At 36.7% G+C, this 23,222-nt stretch overlaps 1 protein-coding gene across 15 annotated transcripts in view; it reads right to left on the reverse strand.

Annotated features, from left to right (window-relative positions):
• LOC127430978 (formin-binding protein 1-like) overlaps positions 1–23,222 on the reverse strand; it is a 93,680-nt gene that overhangs the window by 43,273 nt on the left and 27,185 nt on the right. For 13 of the 15 annotated variants that reach the window (XM_051681126.1, XM_051681123.1, XM_051681125.1 and 10 more), the window contains exons 2-4: positions 12,253–12,368; positions 6,848–6,895; positions 6,508–6,655 (exon numbers count right to left, since the gene is read on the reverse strand). In XM_051681126.1, the coding sequence (XP_051537086.1) occupies positions 6,508–6,655; positions 6,848–6,895; positions 12,253–12,368 (312 nt within the window). Of the gene's footprint in view, positions 1–6,507; positions 6,656–6,847; positions 6,896–12,252; positions 12,369–14,521; positions 14,663–16,371; positions 16,389–23,222 lie in introns of those variants that run through there. The other 2 variants (XM_051681121.1, XM_051681120.1) reach the window with 2 other exon arrangements.

Genomic DNA, 23,222 nt, shown 5'->3' on the forward strand with positions numbered 1-23,222 from the left:
TACTGGCAGACAATTTGCATTCTTCTGCACAAAAGCTGCGCATGGGACGCTCTCGGCCTTTCCAGCAGGACAATGACCCTAAGCACAAGGCCAAGCAATATACACACATATATATATATATATATATATATATATATACTGTGTATATATGTATACTGTATGTATATATGTGTATATATATATATAAAGTTATAATAATTTAGTGATAATGTTTTCATTATTTTAATGTATTTATTATTATTTAAACTAATAAATTAAAAAAAAATTATAACTTGTATGACTGCCCCCACTGTACACCTGCATTTCTTTAATTACCCATTTACATTTTTTTAAATGTTTCATAGTTTAGTTAATTTTCAACTGAACTACAAACAGGTGTACATAGACGGTCATATCTGTTAATAACACAGATTAGACTCAATTTCCTGTGTACTATACAGAGAGTGAGACCGCACCATACATTAGTAGACCATCAAAATCAGCATGTATTATGCAATGATAAACAAACTGTTGTCACATAACTTCATTACCCTTCATGTGAAATTCAATGAGTGTCGTCTAGTGACAGTACCACTTTGGAAATAAAAGCTTTTTTTTTTTTTCCTTATCCACAGATAAATGAAATAATGTGTCAAAAAAAAGTGTTAAGAATTGCGGTGAACACTTCAGTGAACACTTGTTCGAATGCCGCTCAACAGACACACTGCCCTAAAAACACTCCCACAGATTTCTGTCCTTGGGTCTGTGTGTCAATAGTTTACGCTGTTATAATCTGGTGTCTCTCTGCTGGGAGACTGAACCAGGATCAGTGAACATGTTCAGAAAAGACAAAGGGAGTGACAGTGAGAAAATGAGTGAGAACAATATACAGACAGATTGTGTAACTGAATGAAAGAATGTGAATGTGTTTAGTATTCACAGCTGAGTCTTCTAGACTGAATAAGGAATGCAGGCATGCAGTGTGAATTAAAGTAACTCTATGCTGCACACAGCATTATGGGTAAAGCAAAACTGGAGTCACTGAATGGAGAAGTCCAGTTGTCTAGCATAGCGATCAAGAGTCTTAGACCATGCACAAACATTCACACAAAAGATGTTCTATTTTGTGTTTCTTTATGGTTCATTGAGCATTTCCTATGCGGACAGACCTGTACTGACCTATATGCTCTCAGATCTCTAAAAAAGCAAATGAACCTGACAACCCACACATCTCCTTGGCTATCTAAACGGGGATGTACCACAGACTTATATTGTTGTTTTGTAAAGCTAATTATTATTACCACACACTGACCCTAACCCAAACCCTATGAACAGTTTTTCCAAATGAGGACATCCCAAAGTTCGGCCAAAGGGAGGTTATGTCAGATTTAGCTCACTTTTGGCGACAATTTTGTCCCTCTTTGTCCCTAAGAGGTGATTGGAAAGGATTCAACAACAGTCCAATTCTTCTACTTGCTGCAGGATCATTAAAATGAACTTACAAACTGAAATCTAAATTCATAACTGATCTGGAATCAGTCTTTAGTGTTTTGCAGCCAATCAGAGGAAGTCAACCTGTTCTTAAATGGGAAGCTGACATCTGTTCTTCTCTAACTGCTCTAAAGAGTCACAAAGCTTCATAGACAATCCTTCTGTTACAAACACTGAGGGAAATCAATAAATAAAAGGTCAAGAAAAACATGGTGAACACATAAAAAAAAGAGATGTGACAGTGCTTCAGACATTATTTGAATAATTTATAATGAATACTCACACACACAAACAGACACAGAAGATACATAAGGACCTGTTTCCTAGCGACCAAACAGAAAAACAAACAACAGCAACAAAAACCAGAAAGCAACTGGTTCTTCTCAAACAATAAAAAAACTGACATTTTAGTTGTTTGCCACTGTGGATTGTAAAGTTCGTATGTGTGTGTGTGTCCTCTTGGGGATTTACAAAAAAAAAAATTATAATTATAAAATATAAAAATTAAATTAAATTTACAACAAAATAAAAAAGAAAACCAAAACAAACAACAAAAAAACAACAAAACAAAACAAAAAACACAAAGCAAAGCAAAACAAACCAAAACCCAAACCAAACCATCCAAAACAAGACCAAAACACAAAAGCAAAGTAAAGCAAAGCAAAACAAACCCAAACCATCCAAAACAAGACAAAAACAAAAACAAAACACAAAAGCAAAACAAACCCAAACCACCCAAAACAAGACCAAAACAAAGCAAAACAAACCCAAACCAAACCATCCAAAACAAGACCAAAACAAAGCAAAACAAACCCAAACCAAACCATCCAAAACAAGACCGAAACAAAGCAAAACAAACCCAAACCAAACCATCCAAAACAAGACCAAAACGAAGCAAAACAAACCCAAACCAAACCAACCAAAACAAGACCAAAACAAAGCAAAACAAACCCAAACCAAACCATCCAAAACAAGACCAAAACGAAGCAAAACAAACCCAAACCAAACCATCCAAAACAAGACCAAAACGAAGCAAAACAAACCCAAACCAAACCATCCAAAACAAGACCGAAACAAAACACAAAAGTAAAGCAAAACAAACCCAAAATGAAGCAAAACAAACCCAAACCAAACCATCCAAAACAAGACCAAAACAAAGCAAAACAAACCCAAACCAAACCAACCAAAACAAGACCAAAACAAAGCAAAACAAACCCAAACCAAACCAACCAAAACAAGACCAAAACAAAGCAAAACAAACCCAAACCAAACCAACCAAAACAAGACCAAAACAAAGCAAAACAAACCCAAACCAAACCATCCAAAACAAGACCAAAACGAAGCAAAACAAACCCAAACCAAACCATCCAAAACAAGACCAAAACAAAGCAAAACAAACCCAAACCAAACCAACCAAAACAAGACCAAAACACAAAAGCAAAGTAAAGCAAAGCAAAACAAACCCAAACCAACCAAAACAAGACCAAAACGAAGCAAAACAAACCAAAACCAAACCATCCAAAACAAGACCAAAACAAAGCAAAACAAACCCAAACCAAACCATCCAAAACAAGACCAAAACAAAGCAAAACAAACCCAAACCAAACCATCCAAAACAAGACCAAAACAAAGCAAAACAAACCCAAACCAAACCAAACCAACCAAAACAAGACCAAAACAAAGCAAAACAAACCCAAACCAAACCATCCAAAACAAGACCAAAACGAAGCAAAACAAACCCAAACCAAACCATCCAAAACAAGACCAAAACAAAACACAAAAGTAAAGCAAAACAAACCCAAAACGAAGCAAAACAAACCCAAACCAAACCATCCAAAACAAGACCAAAACAAAGCAAAACAAACCCAAACCAAACCATCCAAAACAAGACCAAAACAAAGCAAAACAAACCCAAACCAAACCATCCAAAACAAGACCAAAACAAAGCAAAACAAACCCAAACCAAACCATCCAAAACAAGACCAAAACAAAGCAAAACAAACCCAAACCAAACCATCCAAAACAAGACCAAAACAAGACCAAAACACAAAAGCAAAGTAAAGCAAAGCAAAACAAACCCAAACCACCCAAAACAAGACCAAAACAAAGCAAAACAAACCCAAACCAAACCACCCAAAACAAGACCAAAACAAAGCAAAACAAACCCAAACCAAACCAACCAAAACAAGACCAAAACAAAGCAAAACAAACCCAAACCAAACCATCCAAAACAAGACCAAAACAAAGCAAAACAAACCCAAACCAAACCATCCAAAACAAGACCAAAACGAAACACAAAAGTAAAGCAAAACAAACCCAAACCAAACCATCCAAAACAAGACCGAAACAAAACACAAAACAAAAAAAGAATTTTTAGTATTATTTCTTGACCATGTCAAATCATGACCATAAACTAAATTTGCTTTTGTTTTGTCCATGAAAACACACTACCACTAACACACACAAAATGACTAAATATATTTTTTTGAAAAGGATGTCAGAGACACACACACACACACATACAGACATCAAGCTGTTTGGCTAAATTTGATTGTTGGCACAAATGAAAGATCGTGACCAGGAAGAAAATAAAGATGACCACACATGCCAGAAAGGACAGCGAGAGAGAAATTAAATGTGTTAATGATGTACATTTTTGAAAGAAAAAAAAAAGAAAAGAAAAAACTACTTAAGTGTTTCCTTGAAAATGTTGTCAGTGAAACGATATTTGTTTTCTAGTTGTATCTGTGAAATAATCTACACTTATTACTTTGGATGGGCAGAAATGTAACCATTCAAATTGTACAACCATTTGTATAGACAGTTTTTTTGTTTTTGTTTTTCATGCCAGTCTATTAGTGTGGTATGATCTATTTTAAATAAACTAACCCCTAAACAGTATGTAACAACAAAATGAACTGTGGTTGATCTCTTCCTGTCTATGGCCACATCCACACTAATCTGTTTTCGTTTAATAATATGTTAAACACATTCATTTCGCTACATTTACGCCTCTCATTCACACTGGAAAGGCGTTTTCCTCCACCGTAAACAGAGACTTTAAAAAAAAATGCTCTTCATAACCGCATACTTTGAAAAACAATATCGTTAGGCAACTGAAAATGGAGGTTTCAATCTAGGACCGTGGCCTAAGTGGGCGATTCTCGTTTCTTTAAAAATGTTGAAAATGCTGAAAGTCTGTATAATTCACACACTTGGCTAGAATAAGCTGCAATGAGAACCAGACTGTGTGCCAGTTTTCAAATATCTGTTCTTCTCGTCTTTCCTTCCAAATATTTTTTTTACAGATGCTCAGATAGTGATTTCATTTGGATCAGTCTCATAAAGTGATTCAGCACCTCCCAGGTTCACATCCCGCAGTAATAAACTGAATTACTGCACCCTACCTACAGATGTCTCTTTGTCTTTTTCTCTTATTAACAAACACTCACACACACTGTTATACGAACGGTGAGTTTAAAGCTTCTTCAACAATGGGTTTAAGAGAGAATTACAGTGCTAGACCATATGCTGTCTGGATTTAAAGACTTGGTGTGGTGTGTGTGTGCAAGATTGTTTTTAAATAATTACCTTTTGTCAATAAATAAACTACAGAACTAGCAAAACTACAACACAAGGAGTGTTTTTGAACAGAAAGCACTGGGGTCTGATATATATACTGTATATATATATATATATATATATATATATATATATATATATATATATATATATATATATATATATATACACATACACATACATATTATGTTTAGAGTTGAAGTGGAACTGAATACAGTGCAATTGAATAGATAATCTATGTTGCATATATTTGTATGGAGAATTAACTTTTTCGTGATTACTTTTAACCAATTAGTGTCAAGGAGATTTTTAGTTTGATATTTTGTTAGTTTGACATGACATTCTTACATTTGTACATTTTTAAGTGTGGCTTAAGTGTCCGAATACCTTTTGGGTCCACTTTATAATAAAAAAAAAATTAAATGAGTATTTTCAAAAACAAGAATTAACAATCTAGTGGGGCTGGATGGAGAGACAGATAAAGAGAGAGAGAAGAATAGAAAGAAGTTGATGAAAACAGAGAAAAGCAATGTTCTGGGAAAGAGGCCAAAGAGACACCATGGAGCTGTGTGTGAATGTGTATGTGTTTGTGTGTGTGTTTGTGTGTGTGTGTGTGTGTGTGTGTGTGTGTGTGTGTGTGTGTGTGTGGGCAGGTTTCAGTGGTTTATGAGGACTTTTTTTTAGGTTACAAACTGGTAATTACAAGGGTATTATATTATAAATGTGGTTTATGAGGACATTTCTAGTGTCCCCATAATTCAAATCGATTAAAAAACATACTAAACAATGTTTTATTGAAAATGTAAAAATGCAGAAAGTTTTTTGTGAGGGTTAGGTTTAGGGGTAGGGTTAGGGGATATTATCTATAGTTTGTACAGCATAAAAATCATTATGTCTATGGAGAGTCCTCATAATGATAGCTACACCTGTGTGTGTGTGTGTGTGTGTATTGCATTGCTTAGAAATCGGTATTCTGCAGGTTGATATACCATAATGACTTTTATCTTATTTTCTAAATTAAAAAAAGCATTCCTTATTAATGCTCACTAGTTCTGAATTGTCTGTAAATATTAATCACACCATTACAGCTGTTTCTCGACCACTCAAGAGTTGAATGTCATTCTGAGATATATAACCAGGTTGTTATTATAAATATCAACATTTCTCATCAGTTTATATGAAATTATGAAAACAGCCTGTGGTTTCAGTCAACACACACTCAGTGTAATTCACATACACAAACCAGACACTTTTAATCAAAACACACAACAGCATCTCTATTTATGGACAAGAGATAGAAAAACACAGAGAGAGAGAGAGAGAGAGAGAGAGAGAGAGAGAGAGGGTGTGCAATACTTCTAAGAATGTATTTTCTTTCACTGAAGGATGGACAAATGCAAAAAAGGGTCAAATAAAAAACAGATTAAGATTATGTGTTAGCATGACATCACTCACCGTTTTCCTCTCTGTTTTGAGTTCCTGTGTGTATCGTGTGAGCTCAGCGATGATCTGTGATATCATGTTCTCTGCGACGAGCTCATGCTGCCCGGCGTAATCATTCAGCTCGTTTAGCGTAAAATGAAATGCACGACACCACGTGTACCTAAAACAGGAAATGATGTCATCGGTGCAAACACTGTATTCACGAATGTCTTGCCTTAAACTAATTTAAGTAAAATGATGAATCAGACATCTGGCTAAGCCACATCATGTGATCCATCTGGATTTTGTACCACACAAATATGATATCAATCATAAAAGAAATCATAAAACAAATGAGAATATTTACACTTACTTATTCTCGTCCTCTTTTTTCTTAGGCTGGTATTTCTTTGACAGATTCCTGCAGAAAATTAAAGAACAGAAAAACAATTGGTTCTGTTTTGATTCGGAACAGCACAGTACCATATTACTCATACTACTTCTGTACTATGCAGTATGTCTATATTAACGGTATGCACACTGCCTGCCATACTTTTCCAACAATGCAATGTACTTGTAATGACCTTGTATATACAGTGCGATGAATGAACCAGAATAACAGCCATGAATTAAACAGCTTTTTTTAATGCAATTTTTAATTAGACTGCCACGAGCTAGCACTTTTGGTTTGTTTGTTTGTTTGTTTATACATTCAGTTGCATAAAACATGTAAAGTAAGTGTAGAAATAAATAGATGTATACGCTGATGAGCCAAAACATTATGACCACTCACAGGTGAAGCGAATAATGTTGATCATCTCCAAACACATGTCAGTGTCTGAGTAGATTAGATGGAAAGCGAACAGTCAGTTCACATGTTGGATGCAGCAGAAATGGGCAGGAGATAAGGCCTGAGCGACTTTGACAAGGGCCAAATTGTTATGGCCAGATGACTGGGTCAGAGCATCTCTAAAACGGCAAGGCTTGTAGTGTGCTCCCAGTCAGCAGTGGTGAGTACCTACCGACAGTGGTACCGACAGAGGAGGGACAAACCAGCGACAGGGTGTTGGGCGCCCAAAGCTCATCTATGCGCGAGGACAACGGAGGCTATCCTGTCTGTACCGAATCGACAGAAGGTCTACTGTGGCACAAGTCACAGAAAATTGTATTGATGGTTATGGGAGGAATGTGTCACACAGTGCATCGCACCCTGTTGCGTATGGTGCTGCGTAGCCGCAGACTGGTCAGAGTGCCCATGATGACCCCTGTCCACCATCAAAGCACCTACAATGGAGCATCGGAACTGGACATTGGAGCAGTGGAAGAAGGCTGCCTAGTCCGATGAGTCCCGTTTTCTTTTACATCACGTGGATGCCATGTACGTGTAGGCCGTTTACCTGGGGAAGTGATGGCAACAGGATGCACTGGTGGAGGGAGTGTGATGCTCTGGGCAATGTTCTGCTGGGAAACTCTGGGTCCGGCCATTCATGTGGACGTCAATTTGACACGTGCCACCTACCTAAACATTGTTGCAGACCAGGTACAACCCATCATGCTAATGGTATTCCCTGATGGCAGTGGCCCCTTTCAGCAGGATAATGCGCCCTGCTACACTGCACACATTGTTTGGGAATGGTTTGAGGAACAAGGTGTTGCCCTGACTTCTAAATACTACCCAAATCTTAATCCGATTGAGCATCTGTGGGATGTGCTGGACCAACAAGTTCGATCCACGGTGGCTCCAACTCACAACTTACAGGACTTGAAGGAACTTCTGCTAATGTCTTGGTGCCAGATACCACAGGACACCTTCAGGGTTCTTGTAGAGTCCATACCTCGGCGCGTCGGTGCTGTTTTGGTGGCACGTGGAGGACCAACAGCATATTAGGCATATGGTCATAATGTTTTGGCTCATTAGTGTATATTTTTTTATATCCAAGATGATAACTGGGCTGAACTTGCTGAATCATATATGTGGGTAATGAGGTAATATGTACAATCATGTGTACAATCTTGAGCTATGTTTATAGTCCAATCAGAGATCTCAATCTGAAAGAAGTAACCAATCAAAATCAAAATTCTGACAAAGACCCTATCGACAATTAATACGATGGTCAAAGGACTCTTTAGCAACGTTCACGCATGCAGTAGAATATGATTGTCAGTTTTGTATAAGAGTGCCAACCGTATTCTGTAATCGAACGGAATTCCTTACATTTTTGGCTTTGCCTGCCTAAATGTATTTAAAATGAAGGTGTGCCTTGATAACATTATGTGTGTGTATGTGTGTGTGTGTGTGTGTGTACTCAGTGCAGCATGCATCGAAACTATGACACAAAGGCCATCTTTCTCTCTGTTGCTTTTCTTTTGTGACAGCCGTTAAACACACACACACAAACACACTCTGTCTTTCTTTCTTGTCTCTGTATTCTATTATCACCATCTAAAAATACCATGTCCGCTTGTCATCAGTGCCTTGGGGCAAGTGTGTGTGTGTGTGTGCATGCATATTTGCATGTGTGTGTTTTTACTGCACCTTCCCCAAGGCTAAAATAAATACACTCAAATAAACACACACACTCATGCACATGCCTACAGCGAGACAGATCCCTCTCGTTCACCATCAGTCCTGCTGTTCCCTAACACGGTGGTTTGCTTTTATTGGTGTTTCTGCGTCATTCTGCGACGGATTGAGAGAAAATGCCTTAATTTCTGAAATAACTGTACATTTCAGGCAATGTAATTCATGAAATAAAAAGTATTTATTAAATTATCATAGCATAAAAAACGAGTTCAACAAAGTGTGCAGTATTTAGGTACATATTATTTATTATACATGTTGCCTTCCAATGCAGAGAGACAATAAATCAGGCATCGACTGAATGCTTGCTTTTGAGTGGTTTAAATAATAATAATATTTTTGCATTCTTTGATGCTCTATGCTGAAAAAATGTATCAAATTAACAAATAACAGCTTGCTTGACCAACACAATGTTTGTTATTTTAAAGCTTAGAATCTTTGCAATGCATATAGGCAAAATAGTAAAGTAGCAAAATATAATAACAACTCTTAACGGGTACTTTTTTAATCTTCTGAAAATTAAGAAGTGTTCCATTTTCTTATGAAATATGATTTCATATATCATGCGATTTCACAGATTTAATTCCGTTAACTGTACACCAAACTGTCAAACATGCGGTCAAAACATCATACAGATCGGAAAGGTCTTAATTAGAATACAAGTATCTTTTAACTCACACACCAAATATACAGGGAGTAAAAGACCAGAGAAAAAGCGGTTATAAGAGTTTATAAGTTGCAAACAGATGTCTTTAGTCACGTTTTCGCTTGTAACTTCATGAAATAAATAGAATTTAAAAACAGTTGATGCTCACATAAAAACTAAACTAATCCAAATACAATGTGACACGATCACTGAACAGTGGATACAATGCAGAGATCTTAAAATAATCTTGGATAAAATGTGACGCAACCTCAGATATCTTTTGTGTCACGCTGGGGGAAGGTCTCTGGTCACAAAGCGGACCAATCACAGTTCTTATGGTTTGCATCGACGCACACGTTACATTTTTGAAGAGGTGAACATCAGGCTATGCCGTACGTTCGACGCAGAAGTTTAAATCGGGCTTAAAGAGTTAATTTGTTGAAATCATGCTATCCGAGTGTGACTATTGAATGTAATTCTCCCTTTGTATTTATGAGCAAATAATACACACCACTAATGGCCAAAAATACACAGGATCTATGTAGAGTTCATCACATCCAGTAACAGACCGGAGTGTCTGAGCACGTGTGTGTAGACAGCTAAACCCCCTGCTGTGTCTTGGAATTAAAGGGGTTTCCCACTGCTATCTGTAGGGGGTTGATGTACAGTCAGTGTGCAAGTGTTTTCTCTAGTGTCCGTGAGCTTTAAATCCTATCACTGGAATGGGGGGCAGGGTCACAGTGCCTGACTGGATGGTAGAAATGTAGGTCACCAACGAGAAACACCATGCTGCCACCTTGTTACCACGGTAACCTGCATTTTCTCCCCAAATACACAGGCACAGAGAAAATACAAATGTTGCCTGTCCTTCCTGTATCCTTGAACTGTCAGTACCAAGATAACATCAGTAATTAGTGTATCTGGTTTGTTTTGTGTGAGTTTTAGCTGTCTGGGCTCCATAAATGCATAATCACGTACAAACAGTTGCACCTGTTTTAGTTTCCACAGACATGACACATGCATGATCACTAAGAAAATCCCACTGTTTTCTTTGAAGTAGAGGTAGACCGATATATCGGTTTTACCGATTAATCGGTGCCGATAGCTGCTTTTTAGAACTATCGGCTGTCTGTAAAAATTAATGCCAATAGTTGCCAATATATATTTTTTTTATTTTACTCTACAGTTCTACAGTCTTTCATCATTGACAATACTCATTCATATTTTTATCCCCACTTCAAAGCATAGTTTGTTATTTTGATTAGATAAATCAAGTGTTGAAAATTGAAGCGAGAGCAAAGAAAAATGCGACTATATGGAAATACGCCCTGTCAGCACATGCAATGTGTCTCCAACTCATCGAGTGATTATATACATATATATATATATGCTGTGTATATATAAATACACTGTGTATACAGTATATATATATATATATATATATATATATATATATATATATATATATATATATATATATATATATATAAATCTGGTGAATACAGATGTAAATACACTGGCAGCCAAAAGTTTGGAATAATGTACAGATTTTGCTCTTATGGAAAGAAGTTGGTACTTTTATTCACCAAAGTGGCATTCAACTGATCACAATGTATATTCAGAACATTAATAACGTGAAAATTTACGATTACAATTTGAATTTTTTTTAAACTACTTCAAAGAGTTCTCATCAATGACAATGACAGCTTTGCAGATCCTTGGCATTCTAGCTGTCAGTTTGTCCAGAATACTCAGGTGACATTTCACCCCACACTTCCTGTAGCACTTGCCATAGATGTGACTGTCTTGTCGGGCACTTCTCACACACCTTACAGTCTAGCTGGTCTCACAAAAGCTCAACGGGGTTAAGATCTAACGCTCTTTTCCAATGTCTGTGTTTCTTTGCCTTTCATTTGTATTTTTCTGTTTCAAAAGTGGCTTTTTCTTTGTAAATAGAGCATTTTAAATGGAGTCAAGTTACCATTTTATTTAAATAAAAGTCCCAAAATAAGTATGTATATTTCGGGCTTGTTTATAGTTAAAATTCCTGCATTATGAACCATAATCTTCGAATCTTCATTATTATTGGGATTTTGGTTGCACAATAAACGTAATCTTTGAATTTATTCATTTTCAATGTTTTAGCCTATGTAGTATGTGCCCGTCATAGTACGAAATGACTAAGAAAGTTTTGTAACATTCTATAAATCGATCGGCTGATTAATTGGTTATCAGTCTTTTCCACCACCTTAGTCATCGGTATGGCAAAATCCACAATTGGTCAACTTCTACTTAATAATATACTCTACCTTACAATGCCATATAAATCCGACCATTATTGAACGTGGTAAATAACTCTCAAAGAATATTTGAAAGTATCATGATATTACTATCTGATTCCACCATGGTACTGCCACAGTTCTATTCTGTGAGCTGATCATAGTTTTTTACTTATTGATCAAACAAAATGATCAGTCTGACATGTTCACTCTGCATGCTTTACATAACATGTATTATTAATATTGAGAGTGGCTTAACATGTATAACTCACCTGATCTGTCTTGCATAGTTAAGCTCGATCTCTGATCTCTCCTTCACAAATTTGGTGTATTTTTCTACAAAGTCGATTCCCCACTGGGTGTGCTTTTCCAAGTTATCAAACTGATCCTGGGAGAGAAAGAGTGAAAGAAATATGTTAAATCAGATGCAATTACAGGTAAGAGAAGAACATTCTACACCTGAAATCAGTTGTTGTAACGAAAAAATGTACATCAAAATATTCACCAAAGACACAAATAACAATGCTTGAGCCCATTCTTAAATTAGCGTAAAAATTATTTATGTTTGCCTTTGTTAACAAAAAAGTATTTTTGAATGATTCTGACAGTTTTTAATGCTGTTATGATATTATTAAAGTACTGATTTATTTAAATGATTATCAGGTGATACAATTAGTGGCCGATGCCGATATCTAGAAAGCAGGATGGTCATTGGCAAATCAAAATGCAGATAAACAGAATACAATTTCACAACAGCAAATCAGATGTACGCAACATTTCTAAAGTGAAACAAACTCTTATTTTATGCAATATTTACTCACATTTGCATAAACCTGAAAAGAAAAAAACCTTGAAAACAAAAAGTGTTGACAATCAAAATCAATTGACACATGTATTGGTAGATTTTGGAACTGACACAAGGGAAAGTTAACATTTCATTCAATCAGCCATGCAAACACATTTATCCACCAATGCCTATAATCGCAAAATGACCAAATATCAACCGATTAATCGACCTTGCCAATATATTGGCTTCTCACTATAAAGAATTACAGTTTTTCATGCTTCACTTCAAATTTGTCTAATGCACCATATCTAGATGTTTCTAATAGTTCCAGCTTTAGCAAGAGCACATTCAAACTTCCTGTAAAGTTTACAGTATAGATAGTCACTGTATGAAAACTAAAGGTAGACCGATATATTGGTTTTACTGATTAATCTGTGCCAATAGTTACTTCTTGGAACTACCGGTTATTGGAAAGAAATGTCGATAGTTCCCGATAGTTTTTTAATTCCTCCGTGGCCAGCGCTGAAGGATTAATTGGTTCCATCACCTTAGTTATCAGTATCGATAAAATCCATTATCGATAGAAACATTTTCTAACACTGTTGCAACAGCACAAAGACTCACCATTAGTTTCCCATTGTAAACAGTCCTAAATATCTAATACTCATACTTTGTTGTGCTTACCCATAGAAGATTCCATACAGGTGATTAGGTATGTGCATGCTTCTAATTTTTCCTTTGCAAATAACTTCCCATAAAACCTTTGTACAACACTCCTTCTGTATCTGTACCACATACATTTTGACAATAAAAAACTGACACAGATCATACTTTCTGAAAGTGAGATGTAGAAGGGCTCATAGTAGGGGCATGGTTCATTCTAGATAAAGTAAGAATAAGACCAATTTGTACAGTTTACGTTCATAGGATTGCACTAAAAATATATATGCAGATCAGTATTTCTGAACAAAATAAAAAGGTCTTATTAATGACCATATGATCTAAACATATTAATAATTTAAAAAATAATGGATTTTTTTTCACCAATGAGAAGAATATGACACAACAGGAAGTTCTTGTTAATGTGCCTTTACACTAGTTAAAACCTTGAAAATAAAGACTGCAATTACAACCACACATATTTTACAGCCTAATGCTGAAAGAGTTTCAAGAACTTTTCAAGTTCTTTAGAAACCTATCTACTGTATAAACTGGTGACTTTAAGAAACCAGAAACCAATACACAGATCTGAAGAACCTATAATGCAACATCAAGAACTTTCTTAAACTGTCAACTCAAGAACCCGAAACAACCAAAAATGGTTCTTGATAAAAAAATATTTTAGTATAGTGCTGAACAGAACATTGACGAACCTATAATTTTAAGCATGCACACTCATAAAAATACATTCTATTCTATAGATTTTTAGAAATCCTTCAACTCCAACCCAGAAACCAATAGACTGATCTGAGAAACCTACTATTTACCATCAAGAACCTTTTAAATCTCCAAAGAGCCATGTAGCTGAATTAACAACCCTATAGAGTGAAAAATGCTTCAGAGAACCACCAAAGCACCTTTAGTGTATATTTGTGCTCACAGGTACAAATGAGGAATTAAAGAAGAGTATAAGAACAACTGGACACTATGCAGAAGAATGAAAATAGCAGTTTGCTCTAGACAGAAACTAACATCAATTTAGCATTGCCAAGTCTTGAGTCTTGGAGTGATGTTGTAGTTTCATTTAAGATCACCTTGGTTTGACTCCAGCATCCCCCCATTTTCTCTTCCACCATCTCGAAGTTTGAAAAATCCAGACAGATTTTTCACAGACTCCCTGCATCTGTACTAACATTTCATACACAAAAAGACACCAGCATCCTGAATTTCTCCATCTGTAACACAACACGCAATACTGATCAGTTCCTGTTCGTGCACAGTGTCCGCATGCATTCACTGAGCAGACAGGATGAGCACCTTCAACCCGCACAAGTATGTTTGTGTGCACAGGAAGTGCATGTGGGTAATGATTTGGTTTTTATTGCACTCCAGTAGTCACAAATGACTTTGAAATTATAGCTTTTAGACAATTTAAGCCCATTAAAAACTAACAATGCAAAGAAACACACACAGAGAGTTTCAAAAGTTCCTCGTCAGCATCTGGGGAATTTAAAGGACCTAATGCGATTAGTCGGGCTCATTTAAACACAGATCACCTCCGCTTACACAACAGTCTTTAGTATACACTCCAGAGCAAAGCACAGTAACACAAATTCAAATGGCTGCATATTTGTGTACTGTGTTGTGGTTTGGATTGCCACAGGAAAGATTGCCGGTGCTTGAGAGATCATGTGATGAGACGTCTTGTGAACGGATGCTCAAACGTTTAAAACTTTAATGAATGCAAAGCAAGACATCTATGAAGTGTTCAAAGTGCAACCTATCCATACAGATGTACAGTACCAGTCAAAAGTTTGGACACACCTACTGATTCTTTACAAATTTATAACCTTTTTCAACATTTTAGAATGATCCTTAACTATGAAATAACAGAACTGGAAGTCCTGGAGTAATGTAGAGATTTAAAAATATTAAACAAATTAAAACTATCTTAGATTTTACCATCTTCAAAGTAGTATGGTTCAAAGTTCATAAAGGGTTATTCCATGTCAAATCAACCAAATTTCAGAAACTTTCCTGGCTGAAATGTAGTATTTTGTTGAAACTTTATCTAAAGAAAGATGAACATAAATGTCAAAATATTAAATGCAATGAATCAATATTTACTGAGTAAATACTTAGTAAATAAAAAAAAAAAGGACTGAATATACTGAGTTTACTTAGTAAAATACTGCTTCATTATTTTCTATGATTTGGAGCAAAACTAGGTCACATTGAGAGCCCCATGTCTCTGGGATTTAACCATATAAGGCCTTACAAATGAAGATACAAAAAGAAAAGTTTGTTCTGAATCAGATTCTAAAAGGATATTAAGATACATTTAATACTTCTGGAGTTATAAGCACTACAACTTTGGAAAAACAACACAAAAAAAAGTCTTTCAATTTTTGGAGTCACGCCATTGGCATATAACGCAACAAGGGGTGCTGAAGTCAACTGATTTTAGTAATAGACCTACCTATCTCTGTGTAAAAATAAAATGATGATGTTGCCACTTTAAGTTTTTTTTTTTTTTTTTCTGTAGCTTTGCTCCAAAATCATAGGTGAAAATTGTCATTTTGACCCCCATCTACAAATGGATTACTTAATAAACATTAATTCATTGCATTTAATATTTTGTCTTTCATCATCATTTATGTTTGTTTCTTCAGAATAAGTATTAACAAAATAAAAAATCTGAAATTTGGTTGGTTTGACATGGAATAACCCTCAAAAACTATGAAGTAACAAATGGAACTATGAAAATGATGTACTGTTTATGGCACACGCATGTTAAACCTTACCAAATAAGATGCAACTAATTTCAGTATTTAAGAGAAACAATACAAATAAAAAAAAAAATCAATAAAAACAATATTATTATATCTAGGTAACAGAACACAGTGCAGTGTATCTGCATTGTGTTGCAAGCATACCCAATTACCTTCTGATCTGACAGCAATTTAGTCCATATTTCTCTGAATGAGGACGTGGCTCCCATCTTCGATCAATACAACCTGTTAATCAGCGGCAGGTTCCGCCCACTCCAAGTATCAGAACAGAGCCCAGCCAGCCTGCCAGGTGCAAACCAGTGTCAATCAGTCCACCAGCATACGACCATATGACCATCAAAGCACACCAGTAATCCAGCTGTTCCCAGTGTGATAATGGTGGATTATAATCCAGAGTATGTCTCTGCCCACAGATTAAACCACTCCCACTGGTACAGAGCAGATACTGTATATTGCACATCTGGAGAAGATCGTCTGCACGTCTGGGCACCAGATTTAGAAAAACCTACTGTACTTCAGTAGTTCTGCTATTTTATTCAAGCCCAGTTCTAGTACTGAAACAAGACCAGCTACAAGCAAAAATACCACACATTACCACAAAGAGTAAATTACACACTCCCAGTTAAAAAAAATAAATAAAAAATATTAACATTATATCATTTAGCAGAGATTTTTATCCAAAGCGACTTACATTGAAGAATACAACATCATAAGCGATTCATGTTGCTTTCATGTAGTTTTATGTAGTAATTATGTTCTACATTTTCGTTAAATGTTAAAATATTTTCCAAACATTCCATTTTGGTTGTGGGAACATTAAAATGTCAAGTTTTCACAATGCTAGTAGAACATTCGTAGCATAACATTGGCATAGTGCACATAGCATTACATTACTGACAAAGTTCTCTCGATGTTTATTCGTAAACAACTTACCATTCTAAGAACTTTGATTTGTACGTTCCAAAAATGAGTTGTATTGTTCACTATGTATAATAACGTACTTAATCATCTAAGATAAATCACATTATTTTAATATTAAAACTGTCTAGTTTTCTAAATGCAAGTAGAAAATAATAGAGTATGTAGCATATGTAGCATAATGCTACTGACAAAGTGCTCTCAATTCTCATATATATAAGATAACATTTTAACAACACTGATTTGTACATTCCAAAAGTGAGTCGTATTATTGAATAATGAGCATGTATAATAAAATACGGATTCATCATGGCTATACCACATTATTTGAACGTTAAAATGTCTATTTTCTTAATGCGAGTAGAACATTTATAGCATGACATTTGTAGCATAGCGCACGTAGCATAACATTACTGAAAGTGTTCTCTCATTCTCATTCGTATATAAACTAACATTCTCGGAATGTAAATTTTTTTACATTCCAAAAGTGAGTTGCATTGTTGAATATGTCTTAAAATACTGCTTCATCTAGTTCTTTTAACGTAGCAATTGGGCCTCATTCATGAAACACGTGAAGAACGAATTTGTGGGTAAATGTTTCGTAAAACCATTCAAATCTACCATTGTCACAATGTGACAATTTATGTAAGAGTGGTTTATGAACGATTTACACAGAAATCTGTTCTGCTCGACACCCATTGTGCGAACTTCATAATCAGCTTAAAAAATGAAAAATCTATATTCGATGGCCGTTCAAACAATATTGTACTAAGAACGTTTTCTTACAACGTTCTGAGAACTTTTATCAAATTCTAAGGCTCGTCCACACTTAATGCATTAATATCGCTACGTTTACACCTTTGGAAACGATGATGTTACGAAACTGACAAACTGATTTTTCAGACTAGTGTGGACATAGCCTAAAAACACCATAAGGAATGTTTATTCCTAACATTTACACCTTCTTTACATATCATTAGCCAAAGTTTTTGGAATGTTCCCTGTCTGCTGGGCTCCAGAGAGTAGAACACGCACTCCATAAGAGGTTATGGAGTAATTATGTATCCGTTGTATTCGAGGGGTGACAACGTATGCAATTTCTCACTGTGTACAAAGTCAGCATGGATTAATGAGGGTTGCGAAGAGTCGCCAGCTGACCCCGAACAGATTGCAGAGCACCTGTATCCGCTGTGCACTCGTCTACTAGAAAGAAAGGAGGGATCAGAGGAAAAAAGAGAGCGAGGAAGGGTTGAGCACACATACATGCTCGGTTGTGAGCGTCTGCACTGCACGTGTAAAATCAAAGCTTTGCCAGGTGGTGACTGAGCGACTACAGAGGAATATAAAGAGAGTGACTAAGACAGGAAGTGATTTCCATTCAGTGACAGTTCATAGTGACCGCGTCTATCAAACCCCAAACAAGGACAACAAAATAACACCACAAAATCACTATAAAAGTATCGTCTAGTACAACTGACTAGATATGAATGCAGGTATTTTAATGGTACTACCTGGTTGATGATGTCTTCATGGATTCTGACTCAAAAACCATTTTAATAATTATTTTGTAAATTATAACTACAAGTCAAAGACATCAGGCATGCAGAATGCTGTAATTCAGCCTAAAATAAAAGTACACACAATTGCACTAAAACACAAGCATGAGAAAAGTTCTATGCCATATCTTCCATCATCCAAAGAGACACACACATATGCCTCCTCTAGCACTATAAATAGCCATAATGTGGTCTGATGGGACATAGAAAGATCCTAAAGTTCACTCTTCTCTCATGATCTCATTAAATCCAATGACTCCAAGGATGAGAGCATTGATGCAGTCACAATCTGACATTGAGATACTGTTTTTAAATACAGAAAAGTCTGACAAGCAACACTATTACTATAGCTCATAGTTGGGGTTAGGAATTTGAACAACCTAGCCCCCCCCCCCCCCCCTTTTAAGTATTCAATTTTGATGCATAACTCATCCCACACAGCTTGACACCTTCAGCTCACGTCTCAACTCGCATTATCTTCAGGACTCATACCCCGATCCTTTGCATTGCAAGTAAAACGTACTGTCAGTTTAGCTACCACGCAATTTGATCATACTGGAAAAAACGTATAATGTAGTTGGATATGTAATGCAAACAATGAAATGACCAGTTTAATTCAGCTAAGACCAACAAACCAGCCTAGACTTCAAGCTAAAGTGCGTAATTTCTCCCCCACCAGCATCACCGAATGGCATTGCAAAAATAATGACGGGAAACAGGTTTCCCAAACACTCTCTCCGTCTTCCATTAGTCGAGCAAACAGATAGTCCCGCCCTTAACTCGGGTTGCTGGGTCGGGCTGGTTGGGATAATCAAACAAACAGAGCAATGTTTTGATAACGGAACAGTCACAATGTTTACAGTTTTAGCGATAAAAAACCTACGAATGGCTTACTTATAAATGCCTCTGCATATTAAGATGGAATAGGAGAAAGTATTTTAACATCGGGAAAAATTCACTCATCAGAAAGTTGTAATCATCATAGTATTCACATTAAATTAGAAAAAGCACTGACTAATTTGCTCTATTTTGGTTTTCTGTATGTCTCTGAGGAATGTTTAACACTTGACAGATTCCTGCTAACCTAAAAACAGCTGACACAGGATGTGGCTTTGAGAAGGTGCAGATGCTGAGTCGTAAGCGAAATAAATAGCTCAGACATTATTCCATAGTGACTGATGGCCTAATTAATATATGTGGAAGTGTTAAAGGGATAGCTCACGTAAAAACAACAATTCTGCACCCTTGCAACAAACCACAACACCCTAGCATACCACATCACAACACTCTATAACACCTTAGCAACCACATAGCAATGTCCTGGCAACCACCCATAACACCCTAGCAACTGCATAGAAACAGACTAAAACCCCTCAGAACACCAAAACAACAATTTGGCAACACGTTTATTCAAAAATACCAAATAAGTAAATACAGAAGCACTCTCGTTGTAGAATAAGTGGAGCTGGAGCTGCCGTTCCACTGAAACAAAACTTGCGTGTCGAGTGTCTTTAAAGGAAACACCCTGGCGTTACATCTTTAATGCAGTTATATTTAATGCGTTATAGCTTTATTAAAGTTCAAATAATAAGGAAGCAGGTCATGTAAATAACTACAAACTCCGAAACTGGCATTTCTCTGTGCGGTCAGCACCTCTTCTATGAGTGGCGCGAAGTGTCCTGATCTAAGGGGGAGATATAGAAACCGCATCTGGCTGTCGCGGGGACGCTCATCCCTCGAGCGCACGCTTAACGCAGCTAGATTATAACATGATGGCTCGCGACTGATTGAATCATAATATATGTGTCACTGTGCATTTCTTATTCTTATGAAGAAAATTGGCAATACGCAGCTTTATTAATAAGAGAGAGTTTGTTTTTTTTGTGAGTTAAAGATGGATTGAACAGAAAGGTGAGAGAGGGTAGTCTTCGCCCCATTATACACTGCAACAAAATACATTCTTGATTTGTTTTTGTTTTGGCTTGTTTTCCAATAGAAATATCTAAAACTCCTTTAAAACAACGTACATTTACTTCAGCAGCTCTCCTGCAGAAGAAAAACATGTTATCTGAGAATGTTGAATATAATATTAAAAATACAAATATTTTAAAATATCTAAAAATCCTTTTAAAAAAGATGCATTCACCTGAGCAACAGCATAGAAGATATTTAGACTTGCTTTTAGAGAATAGATCTTGAATAGAAGTATATTTTGTCTTTACTGCACTCACAGAAGTATAAACAAGTGAAAAAATACACTTATATACAAAATAAATGTATATTTAAATTACATTCTCAAGTCTAAATATCTTATATGCTGCTTCTCAAGTAAATGTATTTTGTTTTAAGGATTTTTAGACAATTTTAAATGGAAAACAAGACAAAAACACTTGATAACAATAGGATTTTTTTGCAGTGAATTTCTTTACTGAATTAAACTTTATAAAACATTTTTTTTTCTTTTAATACAGTGAATGTCATTCAGAGGTATTTTTAAAAGATAATTTTGTCCTCTTTATTGTTAGCAAGCACGTTTAATACAACCGAGGCCGAAGCTGAATAGTTGGTTAAGAGCTAATGATTAATCATTGCAATAATCGCCCGAAGAGTCGAATAATCATTCTAATAATCGTTAGATTAGACAATTATCAAAATAATCATCAATTGCAGACATAAACCCAGGTAACCACACACAACATCATAGCAACTGCATAGCAACACGCTATAACCACTCAGAACATCTTAGCAACCACATAGCAACATCCCAGCAACCACCCACATCACCCTTGCAACCGCATTGTCACACTTAAACCACTCAGAACACGTTATAACCACTCTGAACATCTTAGCAACCACTTGGCAACACCTGGCAACCAACCACAACACCCTAGCAACCGCATAACAACACTCAAATGACTCAAAACACCTAAGTAACCACATAGCAATGCCTTGGCAACCACTCATAACACCCTAGCAACCGCATCGCAATATGGCAACATGCTGAAACTAATGAGAACACCTTAGCAAAAGACGCTGACTCCCACCCCTGGAGTCGCAAGTTTGAATCCAGGGCGTGCTGAGTGACTCCAGCCAGGTCTCCTTAGCAACCAAATTGGCCCGGTTGCTAGGGAGGGTAGAGTCACATGGGTTAACCTCCTAGTGGTCGCTATAATGTGGTTCTCGCTCTTGGTGGGGTGCGTGGTGAGTTGTGCGTGGATGCCGCGGAGAATAGTGTGAAGCCTCCACACGTGCTATATCTCTGCGGTAACGCACTCAACAAGCCACGTGATAAGATGTGCAGATTGATGTCTCAGACACGGAGGCAACTGAGATCCGTCCTCCGCCACCGGGATTGAGGCGAGTCACTACGACACCACAAGGACTTAGAGCACATTGGGAATTGTGCATTCCAAATTGGGGAGAAAAGTGGAGAAATATATATATATAAATGTGTAACAAGGAAGGACACCGGGAACTGGATTCTTCAAACACAGGTAGAGAACTTTTAATTGATCACTTCTCTGGTTTACAGCTTCACAATAACACATCAGCTTCACACTAAATCATCAGCTTCGCAATAACACATCAGCTTCACAGTAATGCTCTCAACCCAGTCTCTCTCTCTCGATCTGGCGCTGGCATGGTCCTTTTATGCCGCTCTCCCCCAATCACAATTAGAGACAGGTGTTAGTCATAATTTGGCTCAGGTGTATGCACCCTTACCACGCTCTCTCTCCCGACGGACGCTCGACCACGCCCCTGCTGCCACAATATATATATTAAAAAAGAACACCTTAACAACCACATAGCAATGTCCTGGCAATGGCAACCGCCCACAGTACCCCAGCAACTTCATGTAACTGCAACTGTATAGCCATGCTATAACCACTCATAACACCTTAGCAGCCACATAGCAACACACCTGCAACCGCCCACGACACCCAAGCAACTGCCTCGCAATATACTAAAACCACTCAGAACACCTTAAAAACCATTTACAATACCCTAGCAACAACATAGCAACATGCTAAAACTACTCAGAACACATTTGGAACCACATAGCAACGCCCTGGCAACCACACACAACACCCTAGCATCATGGCACTGACTTTTGCAAGCGCCACATATTACATATTAAAATCTAGTTAAGTCTTGATATATTTGTGCACATGTACAGTGTGTGTGGTAGGGGTTTTTAACCATCATGAGATGTTTTAAAGTTATGCTCTCCTTTCAATAGCCTCTGTTCATTGTAACTGGCACTTGTAGGAGGTTTTGCATTCAGGGAGAAATATTTGTGTGAGATGTCAGGCAGTTTGAGTGTGTGTGTGTTTGAGTGTGTGTGTGTGTGTGTGTGTGTGTATTTGTGTGTGCCTGAAATGCCAATGCAATGGTCTTTCACACTGGGTCTTTGTGTAGCAGATAAAGTCAGAGCAGAGCTACTGTAACCTCTCAGTCATAATACAGACAAAGGTCACACACACACACACTTGGATGGTCATATGGCCAATATTTGTCTTTGTGACATG

Source organism: Myxocyprinus asiaticus, chromosome 40, assembly GCF_019703515.2.
Source record: "Myxocyprinus asiaticus isolate MX2 ecotype Aquarium Trade chromosome 40, UBuf_Myxa_2, whole genome shotgun sequence".
NCBI classification, from domain to species: domain Eukaryota; kingdom Metazoa; phylum Chordata; class Actinopteri; order Cypriniformes; family Catostomidae; genus Myxocyprinus; species Myxocyprinus asiaticus.